This window comes from Triturus cristatus, chromosome 3_1, assembly GCF_964204655.1.
Source record: "Triturus cristatus chromosome 3_1, aTriCri1.1, whole genome shotgun sequence".
Taxonomy (NCBI): Eukaryota; Metazoa; Chordata; class Amphibia; order Caudata; family Salamandridae; genus Triturus; species Triturus cristatus.
This window is the reverse complement of record NC_140583.1, coordinates 852,243,871-852,270,889: the sequence shown is the minus strand read 5'-3', so window position 1 is coordinate 852,270,889 and position 27,019 is coordinate 852,243,871. Positions and strand designations below refer to the sequence as shown.

The 27,019-nt window shown below is 48.0% G+C and overlaps 1 protein-coding gene across 1 annotated transcript in view; it reads right to left on the bottom strand.

Moving 5' to 3' along the window:
- The window catches only part of LOC146861181 (dynein axonemal heavy chain 11-like), a 2,741,463-nt gene that overhangs the window by 2,636,306 nt on the left and 78,138 nt on the right, over positions 1-27,019 (bottom strand). The window contains exons 6-7 of the mRNA XM_085646213.1: positions 4,921-5,313; positions 3,561-3,893 (exon numbers count right to left, since the gene is read on the bottom strand). Coding sequence (XP_085502339.1) covers positions 3,561-3,893; positions 4,921-5,313 — 726 coding nt within the window. The remainder of the gene's footprint in view (positions 1-3,560; positions 3,894-4,920; positions 5,314-27,019) is intronic.

Genomic DNA, 27,019 nt, shown 5'->3' with positions numbered 1-27,019 from the left:
ATGGTGAAGATTTTCTCTGTGTCCATGTCATTTGAGCACAAGGAAAACTGTTTAGTTTTTTCTTTCACCATTTTGGGCATTTAGGAGTGGCTGTTTAGGCTTGGCCCCAAACAAGACAATGTTAAGTTGAATGTTTGGCACATCCTGGCAGGGTGATTTAAATCCCCCATCATGAATCTTGCAGTCAGGTGTCATGCGTCTCTACTCATGACACCTGACTGCAAGATTCATGATAGGCAACTCACTCCCACAGTAACCACATTCAGACTTTGCATGCCCTCTGCCCTAAGTATCTTGGAATCTTGTTCTTTGCACCAATCATCATAGGTCTATGATGATTTTACCTGAATTTCATATTTAGTGCCCATGGATTCTTTCTCTATAGCCAGGGAAGAAAGATTGAATATGTGTTGCACCAAGACTGGAGAGCATGCAACCTCCCCACAGGTCAGACATGCCATACAGGGTTATACCTGGCTCAGGAAAGCAGCTTCCATAGGTGCAGCCGCTGCAGTGCACCGGGGCACAGAGGCCTGAGGGACCCACTAAACTCTGACTATTATTGTATTTCACAGTTCAGATATTGGCTAGGGGCCTCATTTCCTTTATTGCACTAGATTAAGGACCATGACATACTAGCTTTCCTTTTTTTAAACCAGATTTAGTGACTTGCCAGTGCTGGTAAGCTTTTTTGTATCCTGGTGCGTAAGACCGTTTAGCTTGCCAGTGCACAAAATAATCATCATCATTATTGAGTTTAGGGTTGAAATGTCACTCATGATATCCAGTAGAACACCATATTTATCACTGCTTTGTGCACAAGGGGGCCGATTCACAGAACTAATCTGAGACAAAATCCAAAACTTACTACTTATGGTATTCACAGACTGCACTACTAACTTTACGTCCGCACTTGGTCTGGAATTTCCGCACCCGGAGCGGAAATCCGCAATTGTGCCAGAATTTCCTCACTCGGCCAAGATCTCTGCTTCCAGGCCGGAATACATACAATCTGGTGTTAATTGACTATATCTGATGCATGGTGGGGATAGTAGGCACTTGGACAGGTGATTAGCATTGAGGAAAATGCTCAACCGGCCAGATTACCGGTATTTCGGCCCGGGAACGAGGATTCCTGCACAAGTGCGGGATTTCCGCTCCAGGTGCCGAAATTCCGCTCCGGGTGTGGAAATTCCGGCCCCAGTGCGGACGTAAAGTTAGTAGTCGTAAGTGCAGTTGTAAGTGCATTCTGTGAATACCATAAGTAGTACGTTTTGGATTTTGTCTCAGATTAGTTCTGCCCCTTCGTGTTTCTGACATTGCCTACTTTCACCAAAGTGAAACAGGAGGGCCTGCTTTACTGCAGGGTCTGATTACCTCAGAGACAGAAAATAGTTTGCGAGACTAGGTGCCCGTAACTTACATTTGAGCCTCGGGTTGATGGGCCATAGAGGGTTGAAATATCAGATAGGCTTTAGGTGAGGTGGTGGTGTAGGTGACGTGGCGTAAGAGACAAAGGTTTTCTGTGGGGGAGGAGAGGGTGGAAATCCTTAAAAAATGGCTGGGACATTCTTAGTGTGCCCCAACCTCCTCTGACAAGTGCCACCAGGTGGATACATCTTTTTTTCAGTCAGTCAAGCACCTGTCCTGTTGTGGCCTATAACATTATGGTGTTGAAAATACTCACTAGCATCTTTTTTGGTCGCTCACTTAATTGGTGGTACCCCCAACTTAAGACTATTGTGTTGTGCATCAACACAGCCTGTGGTCATGTGTACTTTACCTCTCTGGTCCCCTGCCCCCTCCAAATCTTTCTTTAAGGTCTTTTAAAATGTTCCCTCTTGTTTCTTTTTACAGCTTATAAAACGCGTACTTGGCTTAAGGGCAATGGAGCGGTTCACATCATCACTAGTTACATTACACAAAGTGAGATTCATTGTTTAAGGATGGGAACATTAAGGGATATGCACAGAAATGCAGGATGTTAAGTATATGTCAGGACTCAAACATAGGGGCCCATTAGGACGGCGGGCGTATTGCCCCCGCCGGGCCGGCTGTAGCCACCGCCGGCCCGCCGGGGGCGATCCTCCCACCATCCTGCCAAGAATGACCCCCGCCACATTAGGATGGCTGGGGGGTCCGCCGGTCGACTTGTCGACCGGGCGGAAAACGTGTTTAATATGGTGGCGGTGTCTGCAAGACACCGCCTTCCATATTACAATAATTGCGGAGATCAGCCTTTCCATGACAGCAACGCCGCCATGGAAAGGCATGCGGTTTCTGCATTTGGGGGCCTGTTGCGGGCCCCCAGGCTGTTGGGGGTTTGGGGGGTGCACAGGGGGGTACCTATGGTACCCCTAAGCATTTGCATGCACAAGGTGGCAGACACAGCGCGGTGCTTGTCACGTTGTGAATGCAAATGCACGACATGCATTTTTTACATTGCGACGGGTGCTGCTTACAGCACTGCCCGCCGCAATGTAAACAATGCGGGATGCGCCCACTAGTGTGGTGGGCGCATCCTAATTTGAATGCCGGAACTGCCTCACCTATGGCGGGTGGTCCCTTTTGCCGTTGCAGTGGTGGGTGGACTTTGTCCGTCCGCCATCGTAATAGACCCCACAGTTCCTCGTTCTAAATTCAGCAGGTCTGGCCCTAAGGCCACATACTTTCCCTGTGTGTGCCCAGTTAATGGTCTCTGTCTCATGCGCACCAAGAGAAAGCTTCCTTTCTGCTACTGATTTTAACAGCTCGGGAAGTCTTACGCTTTATGCATGCTGTAGCAGGGTCCTGTGCACTGGGAAAGAAAAGGGTGTGCGTGCTCTCAGGCGTGCACCCTACAAGGAACATAGTTCCGACCCTTTTCTGCAATGGCACAGCACAGAAAATGGGATCATGATACAGCCACTTTGCAATAATCAGTCCACCTAGCTCTTTGCCCCTGACAGATATAAACTGGTCACACCATTATTGGAGGGAAATATGCAAAAACATGGGTTGCTAAATCATGGTTCGATATATTGTTCCTCATTTCAAAGAGTGCAACTTGGAATAGGAGTTATTTATCACAACAGGTAAACACCTCTCGAAGGGTAATTGTATTTGTGTGGAACAGGAAATTAATCACCCTTTTCCATCCAACTTGGAATCAGGCCTTAGTCTAAGGAGAAAGGGATGGAAACACAGCTCTACAAATTTAGATAAAGTACTATTCTTTAATACGCCGAAGATGAGAGATTCAAGTACACCACACTTGATAAAACAAAACTGAGTTCCATCTCAAAGTGAGTGGTTCATATGGAAGCACTCAGGGTCATACTGTACAGCAGAGACAGGTCCTTTTCCCTCTTGCTGAAGGGAACTTGAGCAGGAACTAAAGGTCGGTGTAAAAGGGAGAAGGGTTATGTCCTCTCCTAGAATAAGGAAAACACAGAAAGTCTCTTACCTCATGCAGGGTGGGAAGGGAAAGGTATGAGCATCACAACAGATATTTAGCATGCAGGAAAAAGCTAGCATGCACCGGGGTCATTAAGAGAAGTAAAGCACAGAAATAACCATACCTGGTAGTCGTCTTTCCCCACATGCTTAGTGACTCTTTTAATACATGATGCCACTCGGTAAATGTCACTGAGCATCCCTTCTACAATATCAGTGAAATTGCCATTCATATTAAGATCCAAAGAAGGTCTGAAAGTCATTTCATTCCCATTAAGAACCAGCTGTATTTCAAACAAAGGAGCACATTTAAATGTGGTCTCTGTGTTATCAATCAAATACTGAAGGGAACACTTGATCGCTCTGAACAATCCATCTAGGATGATGTGGTCGATGTACTCGCTGTACGCTTGCCATTTGTCAGATAAAGGGTCTGCCTGGAACAACTGCTGATTTTCCTGCAAAGGTAATTTAACAAATAAGGAACGCATCTTTCAGAACTCAAAATGACAGTAAATTGAGGAAGCCTTACCAATTTGAGCATATAAATGACAAAACAGAGTTCACCTTGATGAAAAGCTTTTACACTAAACATTTGACTTAAAGGCCTAGAGCACCATAAGCTCAAATCACATTATCTTTGTTAAGACTAACACTTTTATAATCATTTCTTTAATCACTACTTTTCTGACACATTCTATTTTATTTCTCATGTCCCCTTTGTTTCCAGTGGTAGTAAAGTGCCCTGTCTTACGTGGAGGGAGGAGTAATAAGGCTCTATTCTGGAGGCCCAGCTGAACTTAGAGGATGGGCAAAGGAGTGCAATTTAACAGTACTGAGGCCATCTATTCATTTCACAGACCACATAAAGGCAGCCACACGAAAATGTGGTGAAGAAATTCTATTGAATTATTTTGTTTCTTTAACTATGTATGCCATGTGACTTGCAATGCACAAAACAAAAAGACCATAACACAATTGTAAGGATGGATTGGAGGATACATTGTTGTGTATGCATTTTAACATTCCAGTGCTATGAACTAGTGAAAAGGTGTTACAAAATGTTGGAAGCAGAATTAACTACTCTCAAGTAAGTAATTCTATTTGATATCTGTGTAGGAGCGAGTATAGTAATGGTGGATTAAATTGGAATAAAAATAACACTCATCAAAGGAAAAGCCATCTTATATACTAGCTGAGACTTGTGGGTGGGTAATGAACAGGGGAAAAAAGAGTAGCGGGGAGTGAGTATACAGTCAAAATTGTGTGTTCCAGCATGGGGAAAATGAAAGAGTAGAAGGCCCAACTGATTCAGGGAGAGTGGCTGACAATTAAGATTCTACTAGAATCAATCTAAATACTGTCAAGAATTCCTGTCATACAAGGGAAACACGCCCTTATGTAAACAGGAGAGCTGTTACATAACTCAAGGGAAACACGCCCTTATGTAAACAGGAGACAATTAGTATTTACTAAAAATCTTACCTCAACAAGCTGGGATATCTTGTCACCAGTCTCTTGGACCATGAGGTATTGCTTGGACATTTTTTCGTGGTCATCAAAGCACAAGAGTGAAGAATTTCTACCATGTTTTCGAACAAAAAATGACACTTCACTCAGACTGGACATAAGCTGCTGTATCGTTTCCACATTATGCTTGGCTTTCTGGACTCTACTGTCCAAGTTATTAACAATATGTCTTGTTTCTTGAATATAATCCCAAAGGTCTTCATTCTGCCAAGTTAGGTTATCCAGCGCAGGCATTAATTGTACACGAATATGCTGTAACTCCTGTTCAATCAGCTTCTCTTCTACTTGCAATAGCGTCATTTTTAGTCGGTTGTACCCTTTTGAAATCAAATTCAAGTTTCCAATATGCTGTTGAAAAATCACATATATAATTTTGCATTATTATTAAAACAACTACTTCAAACTCGAATTATTCCAACGTCCCTTGGGTTTAAAACTGCACTCTATATTTTGAATACATACAGTAGAATGGATTTGTATTGTTTTGTCCGAAAACTGAAATTAAACAAAGTACATGAATTAAGAGCTATGGGGAATGTACAGGACAATGTGGAAATTATCCAATCGCCCCAGAACCCAGTAAACCCAGTTGTCTCTGATATTCCCATCCTGGAGGACATGTGGGAACTACAGACTGAATATGAGGATACCACAATGATCCCTGGACACTGCACTGAAGTACTGAACCCTACACTATTGGAAGGCGATCATACTCCATTCCATCCACGTTTCAGTTTTGTCCCACAATCATCTAGAGACAATGTGGATATGTTTTCAGATAATGTCACCGAGAATTTAAGAGATCTATATTTGAAAGGAGAAAATGTAAACAATCAAAGAAAAGCACAAGAGTATAAGATATTTCAGACACTGAACAAAATTAAAAAAGGACACGAATACAATCATAAAACCGTCCATTAAAGGAGGGAATGTGGTTCTTTGTGGGAAAGATTGATATGAAAAGGAAGCCCTACTTCAGTTAAATAATGTAGAATGCTACAAACAAATCAGTATGGATGAATATGAACATGTCCAAGAAAAGTTCAATGAGAGGTTAAGTCATTGGAAGGAATCAGAACTCCTGACCTGGGACGAATATCAGTTTTTAAAACAGAAACATCTGGTTCTCCCTGTATTTTATATGATTCCAAAAGTGCACAAAAACTTAAACAATCCACCAGGGAGACCGATATATATCGGCCCAACAGAGCGTATTTGAAAATACATCACAATATATGAACTTTTATTTGAACCCACTAATGAGAACACTTCTGTCATATCTGAGAGATTCATCTGATTTTTTTAAAGAAGATATATGACATAAAATGGAAGAAAGACATGGTGCTTGTGACAATGGACATATCTACTTCATACGTTAGCATCAGGCATAAGGATGGACTAAGAGCTACAGAACACTTCCTACGAATGAAACCTATGAGATTTGCCAATCATAATTGAATGATCCTCGAAATGATGGAATTGTGCCTGACCAGGATTTTTTTTGGTTTGGAAAGGAATTGTTTCAGCAGGAACAGGGAAGGGCCATGGGCACCTGCTTCACCCCTAGTTATGCCAATCTACATCTGGACTGGTGGGAAGAGCAGGTGCTTGGGGGCCAATCCTTGGAACACTGGTCAGGGAAGATATTCATTTGCTCTAGATTTATTGACGATGTCTTCGTGCTGTGGCAGGGCACGGAGACAGAGGTAGACCAATTCATCAGTGAACTGAACAATAATGAATTGAATTTGAAATTCGTGGGTCAACGAAGCAAACGAACAATTGCATTTTTAGATATTAGCATGAGTGTGGAAGGGGTTAACTTGAGAGCACAGTTTTTAGAAAGCCTCCCACAGGTAACACTATTTTACATGCGGGGAGTGGCCACCCCTTGCCCCTTATCAGGAGTATCCCCCTTGGAGAATTCTCCAGAGCTAGAAGAGCATGTAGCACCCTTTAGGAGTACGATAAAATAGAACAGGACATGAAGCAACGATTTGTAGAGCGAGGATATTCGATTAATTGTTTAGAAACAGCATCGAAAAAAGCAAGAGATCTAAACAGGGAAGAGGTGCTGTTTCAACCCTCTAGAACAAATTTAAGAAAGAAAATGAAAAATCAAAGTAGCACATGTAGATTTAGTACAACATACAACATGAGGCATGATAAGGTGAGAAAGGTTTTAAATAAGCACTGGCACTTTATAGTAGAAGATCCAATCCTGGGGCGAACAGTGAAGAGACCAAAAATCACTTATAGAAAATCTAAGTCCCTGAAGTACTATTTGGTGAAGAGTGAGTATGGAGGTACAGCCCCACAACAAATGTGGCTCAGACAGTGAGAAGGATTTTTTAAATGTTCAAAGTGCAAGGTGTGTCAGCATGGGGAAAAACATTCATCTTTCCAGTTTTTAACAAAACCATTAAAATCAGAGGAGTTTTGCCATGTAAATCATGTTTTGTAGCATTTATTTTAAAATGCCCATGCAGAAAAGTGTATGTAGGTAGTACTACCCTTCCAGTCCACAAGAGAATTCTACAGCACATGAGGGCTATCCTTAACAAAGACAGAAGCTTATCCAATAGCAAGGCACTATGAGAAAGAACATCAATGTGACCCTACATCTATGGTGTATAGCTGCTTAGCACAAGTGCCCAAGAAGAGGAGAGGTGGGGGAAGAGAGAGAGAGAGAACTGAGAAAACTAGAAACTTTTTATATCCCAGAACTTGATGCTAGAGAGCCGAATGGTTTTAATCTGGATGAGGAATTGTAATTATGAAATCTGAAGAGCCCCCGCACAGCATTTTATCATCCATACGATATGAATTTTTAGAATTTTGAATAGGAGAAATTGTTTTTTCAATCACGAAACTACAAGTATGAACATGAGCACAAGCACTTTAAATTGGTAATAGCACTTTAGAGAATAGGAGTTTTTATATTTCTTGTACATTAGATAGGACAGACAAACTTGTTCCTATTTTGTAAGAGGTATTGAACCTGTATATCAAGATGACATTGTTCTATAAAAAACGACTATGCACTTTAGTTAGGAAATTGGATATGCACTTTGAAATATTGGTAGATTGTAGCACTAGCACTTTGAAAAAAAAAAGATTCTTGATGAAAAGGGTTAAATGCTTGTAGTATCAGAATGTATGAGAATCAAGGAATTACAAGAATGAAATATGGTCGCAAAAAGTTTTTCAAATAAGCACATAGCGCACTTTAAATAAAAGGTACAATCGGAAATTATGTATAAAATATTGAGGTGTAGAAATAGGTTGTAATTTATTAGGAACTGTCCGTTTTTTCAACCTAAACTGCATTAGAAGAACTGAAAATAACATGTTTCAAAATGGCCGCCATATTTACGTTGTACAACTAGAGCATAAATTGTTGCGAGATGTGATTGGCCTTTGCTAATGTCTATGCCCGTATACTGCTGTTCTTTTGTATTTAAAATAAACTTTATGTTTGGCTCAGGCATCCTGAACAAGGCTGTGAGGTAACGGCCAGAACGCATGGATGTTTTAAAATATAAAAAATTGCCAGATAACTAACCTACGAAGTGTTGATTTCACTTTCATTCAGAGGGAGAAAGCGTTTTTCTTCGATGTATAGATATATATTCACCGAACTGCTGAACGGAATTATACCAAATTTGGCAAAAAGGTAGCCCTTGGTTCAGAAAGAGCCCTTTTTATTAAATGGTGTAAATCCATTCAGTAGTTCCTGAGAAATGTGAAAAAGAAAAAGTTTCGATATCTAGGGCAGCGGTGGGTTCATGAACCTTCCCGAGCACGGGCTTCACTGTGATTGGCTGCCAACACTCCAAACCAGGAAGTGTTGGCAGCCATCTTGTGACTCGGTAGAACCGACTCACAAGAAAACAGTGAAAAAAATGTTTAAAAACAAGAAAAGGGGGCAGGGTAGAAACACCCTGACCCCCTAGGCCTGCTCAGGGGGTCCCAAAAAAGCATTAAAAGAAAAAAACGGCCAAATTCGCGCTGGGGTCGCAAATCCAGTCGAGAATATTTTAAAAAATGAAGCGCGGGTTCCTGCGCTTCTTTGTATTTAAGACCCGGGTGGGCCAGGTCTCGGGGGCACTAAAACAAAGTGTAGGGGGTCCCAATCCCCCCCGAGCTTCTCTGGGGACCGCCACCTCCCCGGGGCTTCATTTATGAGTTGTCGGGTGCTCGCAGCCCCCCCCGCAGCCCTGGGGACCATCACCTCCATGGGGCTCTTAATTTAATTTTAAAAAAATGTATGGGGGCTCGATCTCCCACACACGCTCCGGGGACACCACCTCCCTGGGGTTTTTCATATTTAACGCGGGGGGCTTGTGGCCCCCTGCAGCCCTGGGGACCACCATCTCCCCAGGGCTCAGTTTAAAAAAAATAAACAAATGTGTGGGGAGGGCACAAGCCCTCCCACACGCCCTGGGGACCACCACCTCCCCGGGACACTGTATATTTAAATTTGGGGGTCCGTTACGGAGCCCCAAGCCCCGGGGACCACCACCTCCCCGGGGCTTTAAACACATTGGGAGGGGGCCGCGCCTGGAGCCCTTGATGGCCCTGGGGACCGCCACCCCACGGGGCTGGCTCCTGTAGTGTCCCGGGTGCCAACCCCCGGGACTCTGCTGTTTGCAATGGCAGGGTGGGAGCCGTGCGGCTAGCCCTGTCATAGCAAAACACTGGTTTGGATTTTGGAAGCAAGAGCAGGTTTCCTGCTCTCGCTTCCAAAATACAAACCAGATTGCTTTTCCACATGGGGAGCTGCATGTTAGCAGCTCCCCTTGTGGAAAAGCAATGCCGGCTCCCGCAGGAGGCCGGGGAGCCGGTGGTATCATGGGGGCATTGGGGCTCCCCCCACGGTCCCTAATGGAGAGGCCAGGCCCTGGGGGATGGGGTCCCCGGGGCCAGAAGTGGCCTGAGGAGGGGGGCCACGCTGCCCCCCTCCAAAAAATAAAAATAAAAAGCATGTCCAGGCCCCGGGGGATGAAGTCCCCGAGCCAAAATTGGCCTTTGGAGGGGTCCCTCTCCGCATAATAAAAAACAGGTTGCCAGGCCCCAGGGGATGGGGTCCCCGGGGCCAAAAGTGACCCAGGGAAGGAGGTCCATGCAGCCCCCTTCCCCAAATTTTTTTTAAAAAGCAAAGAAAAGGAACCGGCAATTCGCTCCCTCCCTCCCTGCACCACTGTGCAAACGCGCCCATGGCGCGTTTTAAGGTGGGGAATTAGTTCCCCTTGAATCCTGAGAGTCCCTGGGGGCTATCTAGCCCACCAGGTACCTCCAGTAAGCGTCAAAGGGCTGCATTGCAGAGAGGTGGTCCGAGGCCACGTCCCTTTTTACACCTCTCTGCAACGCAGCTCTGTGGCGCTTACTGGAGGTACCTGGTGGGCTAGGTGGACCCCAGGAACCATCAGGATTCAAGGGGACTTAATCCCCCAACTTAAAACACACCAGGGGGTGCGTTTGAACAGTGGTACAGGGAGGGGGTGTGACAAGTGTGCAAACGCGTCTCCTGGCGCGTTTTAAGTTGGGGGAGATATTCACATATCCCTATGTACCAAGATCGTAAGTGGCACTCAGGATTTTAAGAGAGAGTTTCAAGTATTTATTGACTTACCCGTTTCGACAGCACGGTCTTTTTCAAAAGTCAAACATATATATATATATATATATATACATATATATATATAACCTACTGGCAGTCGTCAGTAGGTAGTTATAGTTAGGACCTAGCTTCCATAGGAAAAGCATTTTTTGACTTGCCTAAAACTATGGCGTGGTTTGATCAATCTTCATGAAATTTTCCCAAAAAAGTATCAAAGTAGGTTCTGTGTGTCATGGAAAGTTTGGGGGTGATCCATGCATTGAGGACTGAGAAATAGGGGTGCAAAATAAGGATGAATTTGTAATGTTAATTCCCATAGGTACGCGTTGTCGAACATACAGCCTGAACTGCTGGACGAAATTACACCAAATGTGGCAGAAAGGTAGATGTTGTTACGCAGGTTGTGCTTTTTGCTATTTGTTGCAAATCTGTTCAAAAGTTTGTTTTTTTTTAAATAGAATTTTTATTATTTTCACACAAAACAGTACAGTACAGTCGATGAGAATAGCTAATTCGTTCCCCAACAGACACCAGCGCCTCCCCTAGCCCTACATCCAATCCTCCCGCAGCGCCTCCGCCCAAGTTTCCAAATCCGGCATCCCTACCCCCGATAGGTGCTCCCACGTCCTTATGATCAGTCAGTGTCGGAGGCTTCATCTTCCTGTTCTGGCGGTGGTTCACATATGCCCCCTCTGTATTTGTTCCATGCCCCCCACACTTTATTCCATTTTTGTGGACACCCCCGCCCGATGTACACCGATCTCTCAGCCAGCATAGCCCTATCCATGTCTCTTCCCCATACAGACAGCAGCGGTGCCTCTCCCGATCCCCATTTCTGAGCTATGTTCCGCTTTGCAAGCACAATCCCCAGCGTAGCCCAGCTCTGAGCCTGTCGATTAAGGTCGTTGGGTTCCCACACATTTAGGAGACAGCGCCTGGGTTCTGGCACCAGCGACACTCCCCCCGACTGGGACAGTGTCCGCATCACCCGCTTCCAGTATTCTTGGATGACAGGGCAATCCCATATGGTGTGATAGAAGGTACCCTCCTCCCCGCAGCCGCGCAAGCAGAATGGGTGGGGTGCCCTACCTATTTTGTGCAGGGTGTATCTGGTGTAGTATGACCGATGCAGAATCCGGAGCTGTACCAATCTAAGCCTAGAGGGTATCCCCGCCTCCCGGGGGGATGCCAGTGCCCCCCTCCACTCCGGGTCATCAAAGTCCCCCACATCGCTGGACCATTTCTCCCGTAAGGGTCTCATAGGGTCGGGCAGGTTATTTATGAGCTTACGGTACGTGAACGATGTGGCCCTCTTAGGCATATAGTCCGTGAGCAACCTATCCTTCATTGGTGACGCCTCCGGGACCACAGCTCCAGGCTCTAGCTGCGACAGCAGTGCGTGCTTGATCTGGGTATAACGGAACCATTCCGAAGGCGCCAGCTCATATTGCTGTTGCAGGCGCGAGAATGAGACCACCGCACCCCCATGCCACATGTCACCCACCATGGAAATCCCAATGTCGTCCCAATTGTCGAAGCCCTTACTATGCCTAAGCCTCCCGAGCCACTTTGTGTCCCACAAAGGCGTCAGCTGGGTCAGGACTCCTCTCCACCCCAGCTTAGCCTGGGCTGCATGCCATATGGCCACAGTCTGTCTAAGGGGGCCAATTAGGTCTGGGGTTAGCCTCCCGTCGTATAAGGGCGATAGCATACCCCGTGTACCGAGTATGTCCCTGTCCGCTTTGAATGCGGGGTCTGATTGCAGGACGTGGAGCCATTGGTTAATGACCTTTAGCTGTGCCGCCCAATAATAAAGCTGGATGTCGCGAAGTTCTATCCCCCCGTCATACCAGCCGCAGGTTAGCTTGGACTGCGAAATACGCGCAGGCCCATTACTCCACAGAAGGCCCGTCACCTGCGCCGCAATTGTACGAAAATACGCCGGTGGTATTTGATACGGTGTGTTTTCCAACACGTAGAGGAAGCGAGGCAGGGCCATCATCTTGAACAGGGTCAGCGGCAGCGCACCCCAATGGCGGGCATCCCGCTTGAGACAGTCCAGCGGGGGCCGGAGATTCATTTGAAAAAAATCTGCTTGAGCCACTGTGATGTGAATACCCAAGTACTTAAATGATCCGCCTGCCACCCTAAGGGGGCAATCCACCGGCAGCTGCAGCGGAGGGCCTCGCAGCACATACAGGACAGACTTAGACCAATTTATTGTGTACCCCGATGCCCGACCGAAAACTTTGCAAATGTTGAATAGTGTTAGGAGGGAGCGCCGCGGGGAGGCCAGGTATAGCAGTACATCATCCGCGTAAAGCGAGACTCTGTCTTCCCAGCCATCAGACCACTTGAGTCCCCTTATCGAAGGTTCCCAGCGTATCCATGCCGCCAGAGGCTCGATCACCAGGGCAAATAACAACGGCGATAGGGGACAGCCTTGACGCGTGCCCCGCGTCAGGGGAAAGTCTGCGGACATATGCCCGTTGGCCGTAACATGAGCCATAGGCTTGGTGTACAAAAGCCGAATCCAGGCAATAAATTTGGGCCCAAATCCCAGATGGTGCAGTACTGCGAACAAGAAGGGCCACTTGACCATGTCGAACGCCATCCGTGCGTCCAGTGACAGGAGCACCGCGATCCGCCCGAGCCAGTGCGCTATGCAAGCGCCGTAGGTTGTGAGACGTACTTCTGCCGGGCATGAAGCCAGACTGATCCGGATGTATAATTTCGAACAGGTGCGGTGTTAGCCTAGTCGCCAACAGCTTCGCCAAGATCTTTGCCTCCGCATTAAGTAACGAGATTGGGCGGTAGGAAGTACACTTATCTGCCGGCTTGCCTGGCTTTGGGATTACCACAATGGTGGCCGTTCGCTGATCAGGTGGGAGTTCGCCTCTCTGCAGACTGTCTGAGAACATATTAAGCAAGTGGGGGGCAAGTGTCCCCACCGCCCTCTTGTACAGCTCGATCGGGATGCCGTTCGGACCCGTCGCTTTACCCGACTGCAACGCCCCCACTGCAGCCTGTATTTCCTCCACTGTGAGATCGGCCTCCAGGGCCGTCAGCGCTTCCGGGGTCAATTTGGGCATGGCCAAATCCTGAACATAAGTCAGCGCCTCATCCACCGTCATTGAGGAAGTGGAAGAGTAAACCGTCTGAAAGTGTTCTGCAAGGATATTCACTATGTCACGCGGGTCAGTCGTTACCGGACCTGTCTCTGAGCTAATCCGCGCTATCCACCTAGAACCTCTTTCTCTTTTATCCAACCATGCCAGCAGCCTCCCAGTCTTGTCCCCCACATCATAGATTCTGTGCCTTGTGGCTTCCAACCGCTGCCTAGTGAGCCCTGCCAGGTGCTCCCTGTATTTTGCCTGCGCCACTCTCAAGCCTCTGGAGGTCGCCGGCGTCGGGTCCGCGGCCTGCTGTGCCTCTGCCTCCGTCAGGTCTGATTCCAGTGACCGCAGTTCAAGATTTTTATCGCGCTTGTGCGCCGCAATGGATGCAATGGCATGCCCTCTCAAGACTGTTTTATATGCTTCCCAGAGGATAGCGGGGGAGTCTACAGACGAGGCGTTCTCTTGAAAGTAGAGGTTCGTCGCCTTCCCAAGCGCCTTGCTGATTGCGGGGACCTGGAGATAACCCGGGTGGATGGAATAAATACGGCGTCCAGTCAGATGATAGCGTGTATATTGTAGGAGTATCGGGGAGTGATCTGATATGCCCCTAGGCCTAATTTCAATGCTATCCACATTCTGGAGACCACCCTCGGAGCCCAGGAAGTAATCTATCCTAGTCAAACTGTTGTGCACCCCTGAGTGGTAAGTGTACTGGTGTTGCGTGGGGTGATGGAGCCGGTAGATATCCGTTAGCCCGAGGGCGTCAAAAAAGCTCCCCAAGCGGGAGGTCCCTTTGCCACCAACCCGTGCCGGGAAGCAATCGGTTAGGTCATCTATAACCGCATTAAAGTCTCCCCCCACTATGAGTTCCCCCTCCGGTAGATCAAGCAGAAATTCACTCAGAGCCGGAAGTGCTGTGGCATGCAGGGCAGGGGGAATGTAGACCGAAACAATATTCAAGGGGCGTCCCTCCCACTGGGTAAGGATAGCCGCAAACCTCCCCGAACCATCGACTTTGACTTTATGTATGATGAGTGGGGACTGCTTTTTCACCATTATACCCACTCCACGGGACCCGGAGGAAAATTCTGAGTGCGCTACCATCTTATATCCCCACCTGTCCATCGCTTTACTAGCCGTGCCCGTGATGTGGGTCTCCTGCAGCAGGACCACTGCAGGGGAGCACCTCTTGAGACTCTGGAGGACCAGGCCCCTTTTGATCTTATCCCCTAAGCCACGCACGTTCCACGTAAGGAGGGAGAGAGGCTGCACTGGAGCGAGAGGGAACTCAGTGGACCGCCCTGGCGCTGTGTCAGCTATCACTGCGATCTAAGTGTCGTAGGACTGGCATTTTGGATGGATCGGCGCTGGCCGTGCCTATTGTGCGTGGTGCCTGTACCATGTGATGAACAAACCATGACATGTGGAACATAAACTTCCAAACAAAACTCACTAACAACCCCCTACCCCCCCCACCTCCCTGCCATACGGACTCAGAACTGCCCACCTCCCCAACTCAGTAGAGTGCTCACAGCCCAAACCCCGGAACAGTACTTGCGTGAAGTGGAGCGGGCAGTCCGAGGAAGACCTGGAACTTCCCCTGGCCCAAACTTCAACTGTCCCCCCGGCAAAGTACAACTGAGTAGGCACCGTCCATTACCGTAGGCCAGCGAGTTCTAAGCACCAGTGGAGACCAAAAAAGAACACCAAGCATGTTACCGTACTTCATCCTACGGCCGGTTCGAGTCCTCCTCTATCGGATCCTGGGCACCGGGGTCCTCCGTCCCCCCAGCGCGCCGCCTCCGTCCATCAGAGCGTCCAGAGCTGCCCACCAGCCGCCAGCCCTCGAGCCAGTCGTGTGCTTCCTCCGGCGTCTCGACGAACAGCGTCTTCCCATCCTCCACCACCCGCAGTCGCGCCGGAAAGATCATGGAGTAGGGCAGCTCCCTGGCTCTCAGCAGTTTCTTGATCTCCAGGAAGCGCCTTCACCGCGCCGCCACCGCCGCCGTGAAGTCGGGGAAAAACGCCACCATCGAGTTCTGTATGCGCAATGGTGGTGCCACCCGGGCTGTCTGAAGAATGGCATCCCTGTCACGAAAGTTGAAGATACGAGCCAGCACCGGCCGGGGGGGCGCCCCAACCTTAGGCCTACCTCCAGGCACCCTGTGGGCGCGCTCCACCGAGAAGAAGGACGAGAGACCCCTGGGCTGCAATTTAGTTCTTATTAAGTCTTCCACATACAGGTCCATAGCGGGATTCCCTTCGCTTTGGGCGCCCCAGCCTCATCCCCAACCTTTTCCGCTCTCCCCGTCTTCTCCGGCACCGTGACGGCGTCCTTAGTATAGGCAAATTTATCTAACTTGCCCTGCTGGTGCGCACGGGCCCCTTTCCCAGCCATGTCCGTGCGGTGGGTCGTCGCTTCAAGTCGTCTGGGAGCCTCACCAACCAGGCGGGGAAGTGGGGGGCCCCAGATGGACACCCCCGGCCACCACGCAGAGCAGAGGCGAACTCGGAGCCCCCAGTAGACAGCACCTCCGCCCTGGACGACCGGCCAGTCGCGGGCTCACCTTGAAGTCGGTGGGGGCCAGAAGGGTCGATCACCGCAGCACTCCCACTTCCAGGCCTCCGCCCGCGCAGCACGACCCAGGGGCAGCTAGTCAGGAAGCGCAGGACCTCCGCAGCCGGTGATCACAGCACGCGGCCAAACGGCCGGGCCACCATATGTGTCCTCCCTAAATTGCGCTGGTGCCAGCTCCCCGTCGGTGGCCGTCTCCCGATGCCTGCAGGACAGCGCTGCAATACCGGGCACTCTCCCTCACTGCCAGCGTCGTGTTCAGCCTCGCTCTCCACAGCGCCGTCGCCTCCAGCGCGATGGTCGGAGCTGGCCGCCTCTCAGAGCCACTCGATCCCAGGCTCCCTCCGCACCGCGCCCGGCCCCCTGCTCACTCGAGGCCCCGGTCGCGGCCGGCGGCGCAGGCCGTAGATGTCGGGCAGCGCGGAGCGAGTTCCCGACCACGCAGGAACACCAGGGTTGCCGCGGGCGGTGCCGCTATCTTCAGGCTCACAGCCTGTGATACTGGGGGACAGCTTACGTAGCGGATGGATGTCCGGATTAGCGGGAAGGCGGCCTCTACCTCGGAGCACCGTTAGGCTGCGGCCATCTTGCCTGGCTGCTAGCCACGCCCACGGTGTTCAAAAGTTTTTGAGAAATTTAATAAGAAAACAATAGATATATCTTTGGTCGCGAAGCCTTCTTGACAAAAAAGACGAGCTTGTGCAGATAAATGCACAGCTCTGATTGGCTGCCAACACTTCAACCAGGAAGTGTTGGCAGCCATCTTGGGACTCAGCTTCACTGAATCCCCAAAAAAGTAAAAATAAAGAAGAGGGGGCAGCGTAGGAATACCCTGACCCCCAAGCCATGGTGTTGGGGTCCCCCTGGCATGAAAGCCTTTTTATTTTTCTAATTGTTGCAAAATAGTGATAATCCAGAATTTGCTGCAAAAAATAAAAATAAAAATAAAAAAGCAAGCAAGGGTGGGCCATTCTGGGGGCATGTGATAAATATAGGAGAGGAGTCCACAGGGCTGCCCTCTTTGGGCTTAACAAGTTCCCGGGTACCTCCACCTCACCAGGGCACTTTCAAGTATATATGTGGGCAGATCCATTGGGCCGCCAGCAGCCCCAGGGCTAATTGCATTTATGTGGGGGGCCTCGTTGCCCCCGCCCCATGGACTGCCACCTCACTGGGGCTAATTGAATTTATGTGGGGGGGCTCACGGACCCCCCCTGCCACGGGGTCCACCTCCTCCCTAGGGCTAAAATACAATAATTAAGGGGATCCATTGTGGGCCCCAGGGAACCCCTTCTCTCAGGGGCAAATTTGAACATAGGAGGGGGACCCTGCCTGGAGCCCTAGATGGCCTCCACGCGGGGCCTGGGACATTGCAGTTTGCTATGGCTTGGTGGGAACATTACTCCCTCCAAGCCATAGCAAACCAGCTCTGTTTTCAACAAGCGAGAGCAAAAAGGCTCTTGCTTTTTGAAAGCAGCGTAGTTCTGTTTCCCTGCCCACTGTGTAGTGAGCAGGCACACAGGCATTTCTTTGGGATCCAGGGAGCTGAATGTCAGCAGCTCCCTGGATCCCAAAGCAATGCCGGCTGCTGCAGGAAGCGAGCAGCTGGCAGGGACTGAGGGATCCTTCAGGCTCCCCCCACCATCGCTAACATGTTAAATGAGATGGGGTCCCGGGGCCAAAAATGGCCCTCCTTTTTTGTGATTTTTTTTTTTTTAGAAGGGGCCAGGCCCTGGGGGATGGGGTCACCATGGCCGAAATCGGCCGGGGAGGATTGGGGACACGCACCACCCTCCCTTTTCTTAAAGCAAAAAATCAAAAAAGGGGCTAGGCCTCAGGGAGATGCGGTCCCCGGGCCACAAAATGGTCCAGGAAAGGGGGGCTATGTGGCCCCCTTCCTAAAAAATAGAAAAAATAAAAACAAATACAGGCAACTCGCCGGAGGTCCCACCCCCTTTCTCCACCACTCACCAGCCGACACCCAAGGACCCTTCAACTGTCACTGCTGCCGGCACACCTGCAGCACTGCCAAGACCACGGACCCAGCGCAACCCGCCTGCAAGAACACAAAAGACCCTGCAATGCATCCTCCTCAACGTCCGATCCCTCCACAAACATGCCACCGAAATCTGGGAAGGACCGCTCCACCCGCCCGGGAGGTGGAATCACCATCGTCCACAAATCCACCCTCCGCTTGAGCACACTCCCCGACGAGCCCACAGACTTGATGGAACACCTTCACATCAAGATACTTGCCAGCCCTACCTCCACCCTCAGAGGAACCCTCATCTACCAACCCCCTGGACCCAGCTGACTTTTCGCCAACTCCATCACGGACATTATCTCCCCACATGCCATCGCGTCCACCAACTACACCCTACTAGGAGACCTCAACTTCCACCTCGACAACCAACTGGACCCCAGCACCACATCCCTCCTGGACAACCTCCACAACATTGGACTCCGCCAGATCATGACCAAACCCATGCACTCAGCAGCACACACCCTCGACCCCCTCTTCACAACAGGAAACTCCATCACCTTCAGCCACACCTCGTACTCCCATTGACTGACCATCGATGCGTCCACTTCACATTCAGAACACCCACCATCCACAGACACCAGCACCTGCTCCCACGAAGAAACTGGACCAGAATCACCAACGACCAGGTAACCTCATCACTCAGCAACTCCACCCCAACCATCACGGAAAACGACGACCCCAACACCTTAGCCTGAACCCTACACAGATGGATCTCCGACAGCACCAACATCATAGCCCCCCTCAAGAAAAACAACAACACCCACGCCAAGAAAGCTAGATGGTTCACCACTGAACTTCGAGAGTCCAGACCCACTTGCCGCCGCCTCGAAAATGCCTGGAGGAACACCAAATCCACAGAAACCCACAACAACTTCAGAGCCACCACCAACGCCCACCACAAACTCATCAGAGAAACAAGGAAAAAAAGTGATTGAAGACAGAATCTCCACTCATGCACACAACAGCAAAGAACTCTTTAACATCATCAAGGAGTTTGCCCAAACCACCAGCAAGTTCACAGACATCCCTCCCTCACAAGACCTCTGCGACAAACTCAGCACCTTTTTCCACCACAAAATCAAGAGCATCTACGACAACTTCGACAAAGACAACCAACACACTGAACCCTCACCAACCACCCCCGACACCCTGAAGCCAGCGATCGACAACTGGACAGCCCTCACCACTGAAGACACACTGAAGATGATGAAGTCAATCCACTCTGGGGCACCCACGGACCCCTGCCCCCACCACATTTTCAACAGAGCCGCCGACACCATCGCACCCATGCTCTGCCACACCATGAACCGCTCCCTGGCAACAGCCTCATTCCCTGATGACTGGAAACACGCTGAGATCAACCCCCTCCTGAAGAAATCCTCGGCGGACCCCACCGACCTCAAAAACTACAGACCCATTTCCCTGCTCCCGTTCCCAGCGAAAGTCATCGAGAAAGCCATCGACAGCCAACTCGCCACATTCATCGAAGAGCACAACATCCTCGACTCCTCCCAATCCGGCTTCAGAAAAAACCACAGTACGGTAACCGCCCTCCTCGCCGCAACAGACGACATCCGTACCTTACTGGACAAAGGAGAAACAGCAGCCCTCATCCTCCTCGACCTCTCAGCGGCGTTCGACACAGTCTCTCACCACACCCCAATACGCAGACTCCACGACGCAGGGATCCAAGACAAGGCCCTCGACTGGATCCGCTCCTTCCTCTCCGGCAGAACGCAGCGGGTCAGACTCCCTCCTTTCCTCTCGGACCCTACACCTACCACCTGCGGAGTCCCCCAGGGGTCCTCCCTCAGCCCTACGCTTTTCAACATCTACATGACTTCGCTCGCCCCCATCGTCAGAACCTACGTACACAACATTGTGTCATACGCAGACGACACCCAACTCATCCTCTCCCTATCCAACGAACCCAACACCGGCAGACACAACTTTCGAGAAGGCATGGAAGCCGTCGCCAAATGGATGAAAATCAGCTGCCTACAACTAAACACTATTTAAACAAACAAGAACTGGCACCCAATAGCACATATTATTTTAATCTGGAATTGGAGGAGGAAAGACAAATTAATCAAAAACCTCCGTCACCCATCTAATCACATGGTGTAGCCCCATCCAGTGTGCCACATATTCTAAAAATTCAAAAAGACAGAAAAGAAAGAGTGAACAGTCAGTCCTCAAATCAGTTTTATGGCTTATCTCACTTTACACACACACCCTCCTTTTTCCAAGAGCTAGGTGACAAAAATTGTGTAAAGAAAGAGAAAGTATCTCACGTGCGCACCACCAGAGGAGCTACTGGTAGGTTCTCACCAGCTTGCCCACGTTCATTTCATCATCGATAACTTTCTCATAGAGAAAAGTGATATGTCCAGTGAAGAGAAAGGCAAAAAAACACAAAGAATTGGTGTTCCCCGTGAAAAACAGAGACAAGGAAGTCTCAAAATCACAACATATAAAGAAAAGGGGTAGACTCACAGTTATTATCTTTTTTATTCCAATTAAGGAGTCTATCCCGCAATTAAAAACACAGCATGTTGTATACCATATTAATGACGGCCAACATGTTTCATTGCCAATTTATTTGTGGCAAATTCATCAGGGCTAACGAGGTCAGCAATCCCCTCCCTGGACACACAACAATAAAAAGAGACTAGTGGGAGCCATGGGCCCACATACCAGCTCCCAACAGGTCAATGGGACGTGTACAATGTCTAATATCGCGTCCCTTCAGAAAAGCACAGTCGTTGCTAGTGCTTGCGTCGCATATCTTCACGCACGGGCGGCAACTCAACCCAGCATCATCACAACTAAACACCAACAAAACGGAAGTACTCATCATGGGCCCAAACCCCGATGCCTGGAACGACACCTGTTGGACCCCTCGCCCTTGGAAGCCCGCACATCTTCACGGACCACACACGCAACCTGGGAATCATCCTGGACTCAGAGCTCAAATGGACCGCCAGATCAACTCCGTCTCATCCTCCTGCTTCCACACCCTCCGCCACCTACGTAAGACGTTCAAATGGAGCCCCCTCGAACACAGAAAGACCGTCACTCACGCCCTGGTCATCAGCAGGCTCGAGTACAGCAATGCACTCTATGTTGGAATAAAACAAAAACCTCACCCACAAGCTACAGAACATCCAAAACACTGCCGCAAGACTGGTCCTCAACCTGCCAAGAAACTGTTACATCTCCCAGCACCTGCACACACTCTACTGGCTCCCCATCAACGCTAGAGTCACCTTCAAGATACTAACCCACGCTCACAAGGCCCTCCACAACACCGGACCAGCATACTTGAACAGCCGACTCAAATTCCACGCACGCCAAAGGACCCTATGATCAGCCCAGCTCTCCTATGCCATGGTCCCCCACAACAGAAAGACCAGATCGGGAGGTCGCTCCTTCTCCTTCCGTGCGGCCAGAGCCTGAAACGACCTTCCGCTCCACCTCAGAGAGATAACATCGCTCCCCATCTTAGCAAGCAACCTCAAAACCTGGCTCTTCGACAGACCCCCTCCTTGATGGACTGGAACCTGCAACCCCCAGCGCCTTGAGACCCCTATGGGTGAGTAGTCGCGCTTAACAAACAAACACACCTGACTCTGCAAATGTGCTTCATCGCATGCTGCTGGGTGGGGTTTGAAGTCCCCTTGGCTGCTGAGCATCCTTCGGGGTCAATGAGGATTCTTTTTACCTCCAGTAAGCTCCACACAGTGTGACTGCTGAGAGGGGGTTGGAGACCATGCACCGTTTCTCCACCACTCTGCAAACGTGCCTCTTGGTGCACTGCTTGTTCAGGATGAGGTCACCTTGCCTCTTGGGGGCATAAGGACTAAAGTGGACTTCTACCCCCAAGGTACCACCTGTGTTCCCTGCTTGAATGAATCATTTTAGGAATAGTTGTCAGAACAAATTGCACAATACATAATTTCAACCATATTAGACGGAAGTCTGAAGGGCGAGTCGTGAGCATTTCGACCGAAGATGGCCGCCTGACGACGGAGTTCCGCATCTCGTCCGACTCCGTGATTCTTTTTCACCGGTTCCAGCGTCTTCCTGCTCAGCATGCCGCTATATTCCTGAATTGGAATGTGCCCTCCTCAGGAAAATACTCCTTTTATTCATCATACTCATAGAGAAATGGCAAAATTACACAGGTAACTCTCTAGCTGCCTAACGACCACCATTTTGTTTCTCTTTCTGCCGTGTTTCTCCTCAAATCTCCTCATGTATCACCTTGGGAACCTATTTTCTGAGTTTTCTACATCTCATATGCACTTTTCTTGAATAAGCATTTCACAGTACTTGGGGATTCTTCTTTTTATCGATATTGTGATTTTCTGTGAGGAAATTTCGCCTGAAGGAGTAAAACCTTACTTCAGCATACCAAAACACTGAAGTCAAACACTCCTGCTACCTGTGCTACCAAGAACAATACTTTTAACAATTCCTCACTTTTACAGTTGATATTGCTGCCCTCTTCAGGAAAATATTCCTTTTAGCCGTCATATATATGGAGAAACAACCAATCTTTGACGTTTTCTACATCTCTTATGCACTTTCCTTGAACTCACTGACCTTCTGCAGGTGTTGAACGCCGCTAAAGCCAAAAAGCAGCTGAATTGGCATGGTACAAAAGTATTTATTTCTCAAGATGTTTCTTCGACAACTGCCAAACGACGTAAGGAATTCCTAGAACTTCGCCCGGCTCTTCACTCTTTAGGTGCGAGATATGGCCTGTTTCATCCCTGCCTGTTTAAGGTTACCTGCTTGAACAAGACGTCCTCCTTTGAAGATCCGGCTGATCTTAGAAGATTCATCCATTCTCACTCTACTGCATCAATGGAAACGGCTCCTCCTCCATCTGGATCTTGACTATAGTATTTTTGCATTTGTCACCCGGGTTGGAAGGGTATGCCCAGACGTGGGTCCCGTGCTCTCCATGCTACTGGAATCAAGCTATCCTGGCTGAAGAGGGGTGATACCCCGAAACCGGTCCTAGGATGCTTGTTTCCAGTCCAGGGAGGACCTGGCTTGGCAGTTCGGGCTGGACTGTACCCATGAGGCACAGGGTCAAGACTGATTTGCATATGGCTGGGTTCAAACTGGAACGGCATGGTGAGCAAAAAATGATGGATTTAGGCCCAGATCTCTGTACTGGGGTGAATTTATGACATTGTTCTGCATTCTGTCCATCAACTGTTGTTTTTGCATTTCTCACCCCGAGTGGGAAGGGTATGCCCAGACGTGTGTCCCGTGCTCTCCATGCTACTGGAATCAAGCTATCCTGGCTGAAGAGGGGTGATACCCCAAAACCGGTCCTAGGATGCTTGTTTCCAGTCAAGGGAGAACCTGGCTTGGCAGTTCGGGCTAGACTGTACCCATGAGGCACAGGGTCAAAACTGATTTGCATATAGCTGGGTTCAAACTGAAACGGCATGGTGAGCAAAAAAACGATGGATTTAGGCCCAGATCTCTGTACTGGGGTGAATGTATGACATTGTTCTACATTCTGTCCATCAACTATTGTTTTTGTATAGTGTTCCTTTTGTCATGTTACTCTGTTGAATATGCATTGAACATTGGTGTTACAGCTTATTCTATTTGATCTTTATTGCTCCTTTTGCTTCTATATGCATAACTCTTTGTTTCCTTTTTACAGGTTCATTGGAAATTTTATTGTATTCCTCTCCATGTTCCCACTTGTGTTCTTGTCTAATTGATGTCCTGGCGTGATGTGTTGCCCCTTGTTGGGTGTGCTGTTTCCGTTGTCCGTAGCCCCCTCTCATCCTTCCCTTTTGTTCCTCGTAAGGTACATATTACAGTTGTCCTTGACATGTACTGTCTCCTCTGTTTCTTACTCTTTCTCCCTTTCCTCTTTCCTATCTTTTCCCCCTCCCTTCTCTTGATTGTTGTGTACTCTTCTTATAAATTATCTTCCTTATTCATCTCCGTATTACCTTTTCTTTTCCTTCACCTCTTACCTCACTTTTTTATTACTTCATATTTTGTTTTTTTATGTAATTTTGAAGGTTTTATATTCAGTCATTTCTTGGAATGTGAAAGGTTTTATTAACCCAATTAAAAGACAGAGAATATTATCCCATCTTGCCTCTTATAACCCTGACTTGGTTCCCTTACAAGAAACCCATCTTACAGAGACTGAGGCCTTAAAATTGAAAAGAGGATGGGTGGGTTCAGTTTTATTCTCTCCTACTTCCAGCAAGAAAAATGGTGTTATCATTTTATGCCACAAGAAGTTGAAATGTAAGAGAAAAAGAAAAAACGTATTGCAGGATAACCTAGAGCATCCCTTACATCTACTCCAGTTGGCTTTTTTAGAAAGTTGAAGCACCTTATTCAAGTATCCACAAATATCAGCAGATTTTTATTAATGTTTTCCGACTGAAACCTCGAGTCTCGAAGATGCAATTACTGCTTACTATCTGTTTAACTTCGATTAACTCACCGGAGAGAACCAAAGAGAGTCTCAAACAGTCTCGGCAGGTTATAGCGAAAAGGACTGTGAAGACGTTTTAGAAGAAACAATGTTGCAGCACACTGTTGCACTTACGGTTCCTTGGTGCAGCTTTGATTAGATATTCTGCCAGATAGAAATCACCTTATCCGGACCTCCACTAAGTCCACTAAGACACCGGGGGCTCTGCAGGCCTTTCAACTCCTTTCTCATGCCGTTCACACTCCTCTTCCCGTCCTGCCAAACGACGTAAGGAATTCCTAGAACTTCGCCCGGCTCTTCACTCTTTAGGTGCGAGATATGGCCTGTTTCATCCCTGCCTGTTTAAGGTTACCTTCTTGAACAAGACGTCCTCCTTTGAAGATCCGGCTGACCTTAAAAGATTCATCCATTCTCACTCTACTGCCTCAATAGAAACGGCTCCTCCTCCATCTGGATCTTGACTATAGTGTTTTTAGGTCTCGCCTGACACAGCGCATGCGCTGGTCTGGCGAGACTTATTGAGAGGGCTCCAAAAAGTGCTACCAGGCCAGCCTAGAGCTACAGTGCATGTGCGCGGGCGCGCGCTCCGTGTTTTACCGTGATTACTTTCACGGCCACACGGGCGCTTTGATCGCGATCGCGATCACTTTCACTTTCGCGTCCGCTTGTTCTACTCGCAATAGTGTTATGCAGAAGTACACCATAGTTTTCTGTGATGTATACCTTATACAGAACCTTTTTTCAAACTATGTCCCAGCACTTATCTAGATTTTTCATTGCTTGACAGAATGTTATTTCAACAAAACACTTTGAAGTGTGCGCAAGTTATGTTCTTAATAAATGCATAAAATCGAACCCACAAACCTTGTAAGTTCTCGCATTTCACGCAGTCTTTGGGGTCATGTGTTTCGTTGTATTTAAGTTGCTTCCATGCAGAAGCTTGTCTGATTTCATCGTCATCTGTGGCGCCTCAGTCACCATGGGCAGAAAGCAATGTGCTGTGCCAAGTTCAGCATGCCAGCCAGACTGAAGGCCTAAGAAAATAGACGAGGCGGCTGAGCCCGTCCAGGTCTGTCCTCAAGTCCTTCTTCCCCCTTCTCATTAGCAAGTAGCAGTCTCTTCCTTCTTGTTGCTGCTTACAACCATTCGATTAAATCCGTATTTTGATGTTTAGAGTAAGTATTACTTTAGCTTATGTTAATGTAATCTTTTTTCTATTTTTTTTTATTATAAATTAATTCAATTACAAACAGCTTCAGTTCTTGTAATGCAGCATTAACATTAAGGATGAATGAATATGTTAAATTAAAATTACTGTACACCTTCAATTTTCAAAAGGAGATTAGTTGCTGGTTTAAATATCTTGCAACCTCAATTTAAAAAAAAATAAAAAATGAAACAAACGTTTAATGGCTTGTCATGATGGTCTTAGTTTCTGATGTCCCTCCCCTTAATAACCTTGCGGGACAGTTTGTGTGATGTCACTTCCTCTCACACCTGTGATTTTTGGAGTAACAGTGCTACTGTGCTTGGAGGGTCGAGAAGAAGTGGAGAGCTCTTGCGAAGAGGCAATGACTAAACGTAGTGCATGATTTTCACCTATTTACATTTCGAACATTTTAATGAGTGCATTCTGCATCTTGACTTTAATATATATTTGTTGTGACTTATATCGGTGTGTCTTCAGCAATTCTGAATTGACCGCAAAATAACCTGCTGTAGCCCCCCTAAATTAGACGATCTCGCAAATTAACGAGGCAATTGATTTCAGAAGAGAAGTGTAAAATCACGTTCTCCTTAAATACATTTCTTAAAGTATTTTAAAATTAATTGTGCAAATGGCCTAAATGTCAGTGTTATGACAAGTTTGTAAGTCATACTGAGGATGTAGTTATTGAAACATTTGCAGTTTTAACACCGTGTTTTACAGAATATAAATTATTTTTTTGAGATTTGGTATTGCACTGGAGATGGAGTTACTGATGAAGGTCCTTCCTTATTTTTGAGGACCTTTACTTATTGTAGTATTGTTTGTAGTCCAGTCATAATGAATGGTTTTCAGATGGCTTATTTACTACAATGTTTTGATAAAAGATTCATAGAAAATGTGTAGATGGTAATGTTCATATTTTTTTAAGTGCCACCGCATTTTGTGATTTACCTACTTACAGTAGCTCATTTTTGGCAGATAAGGGTAATGACT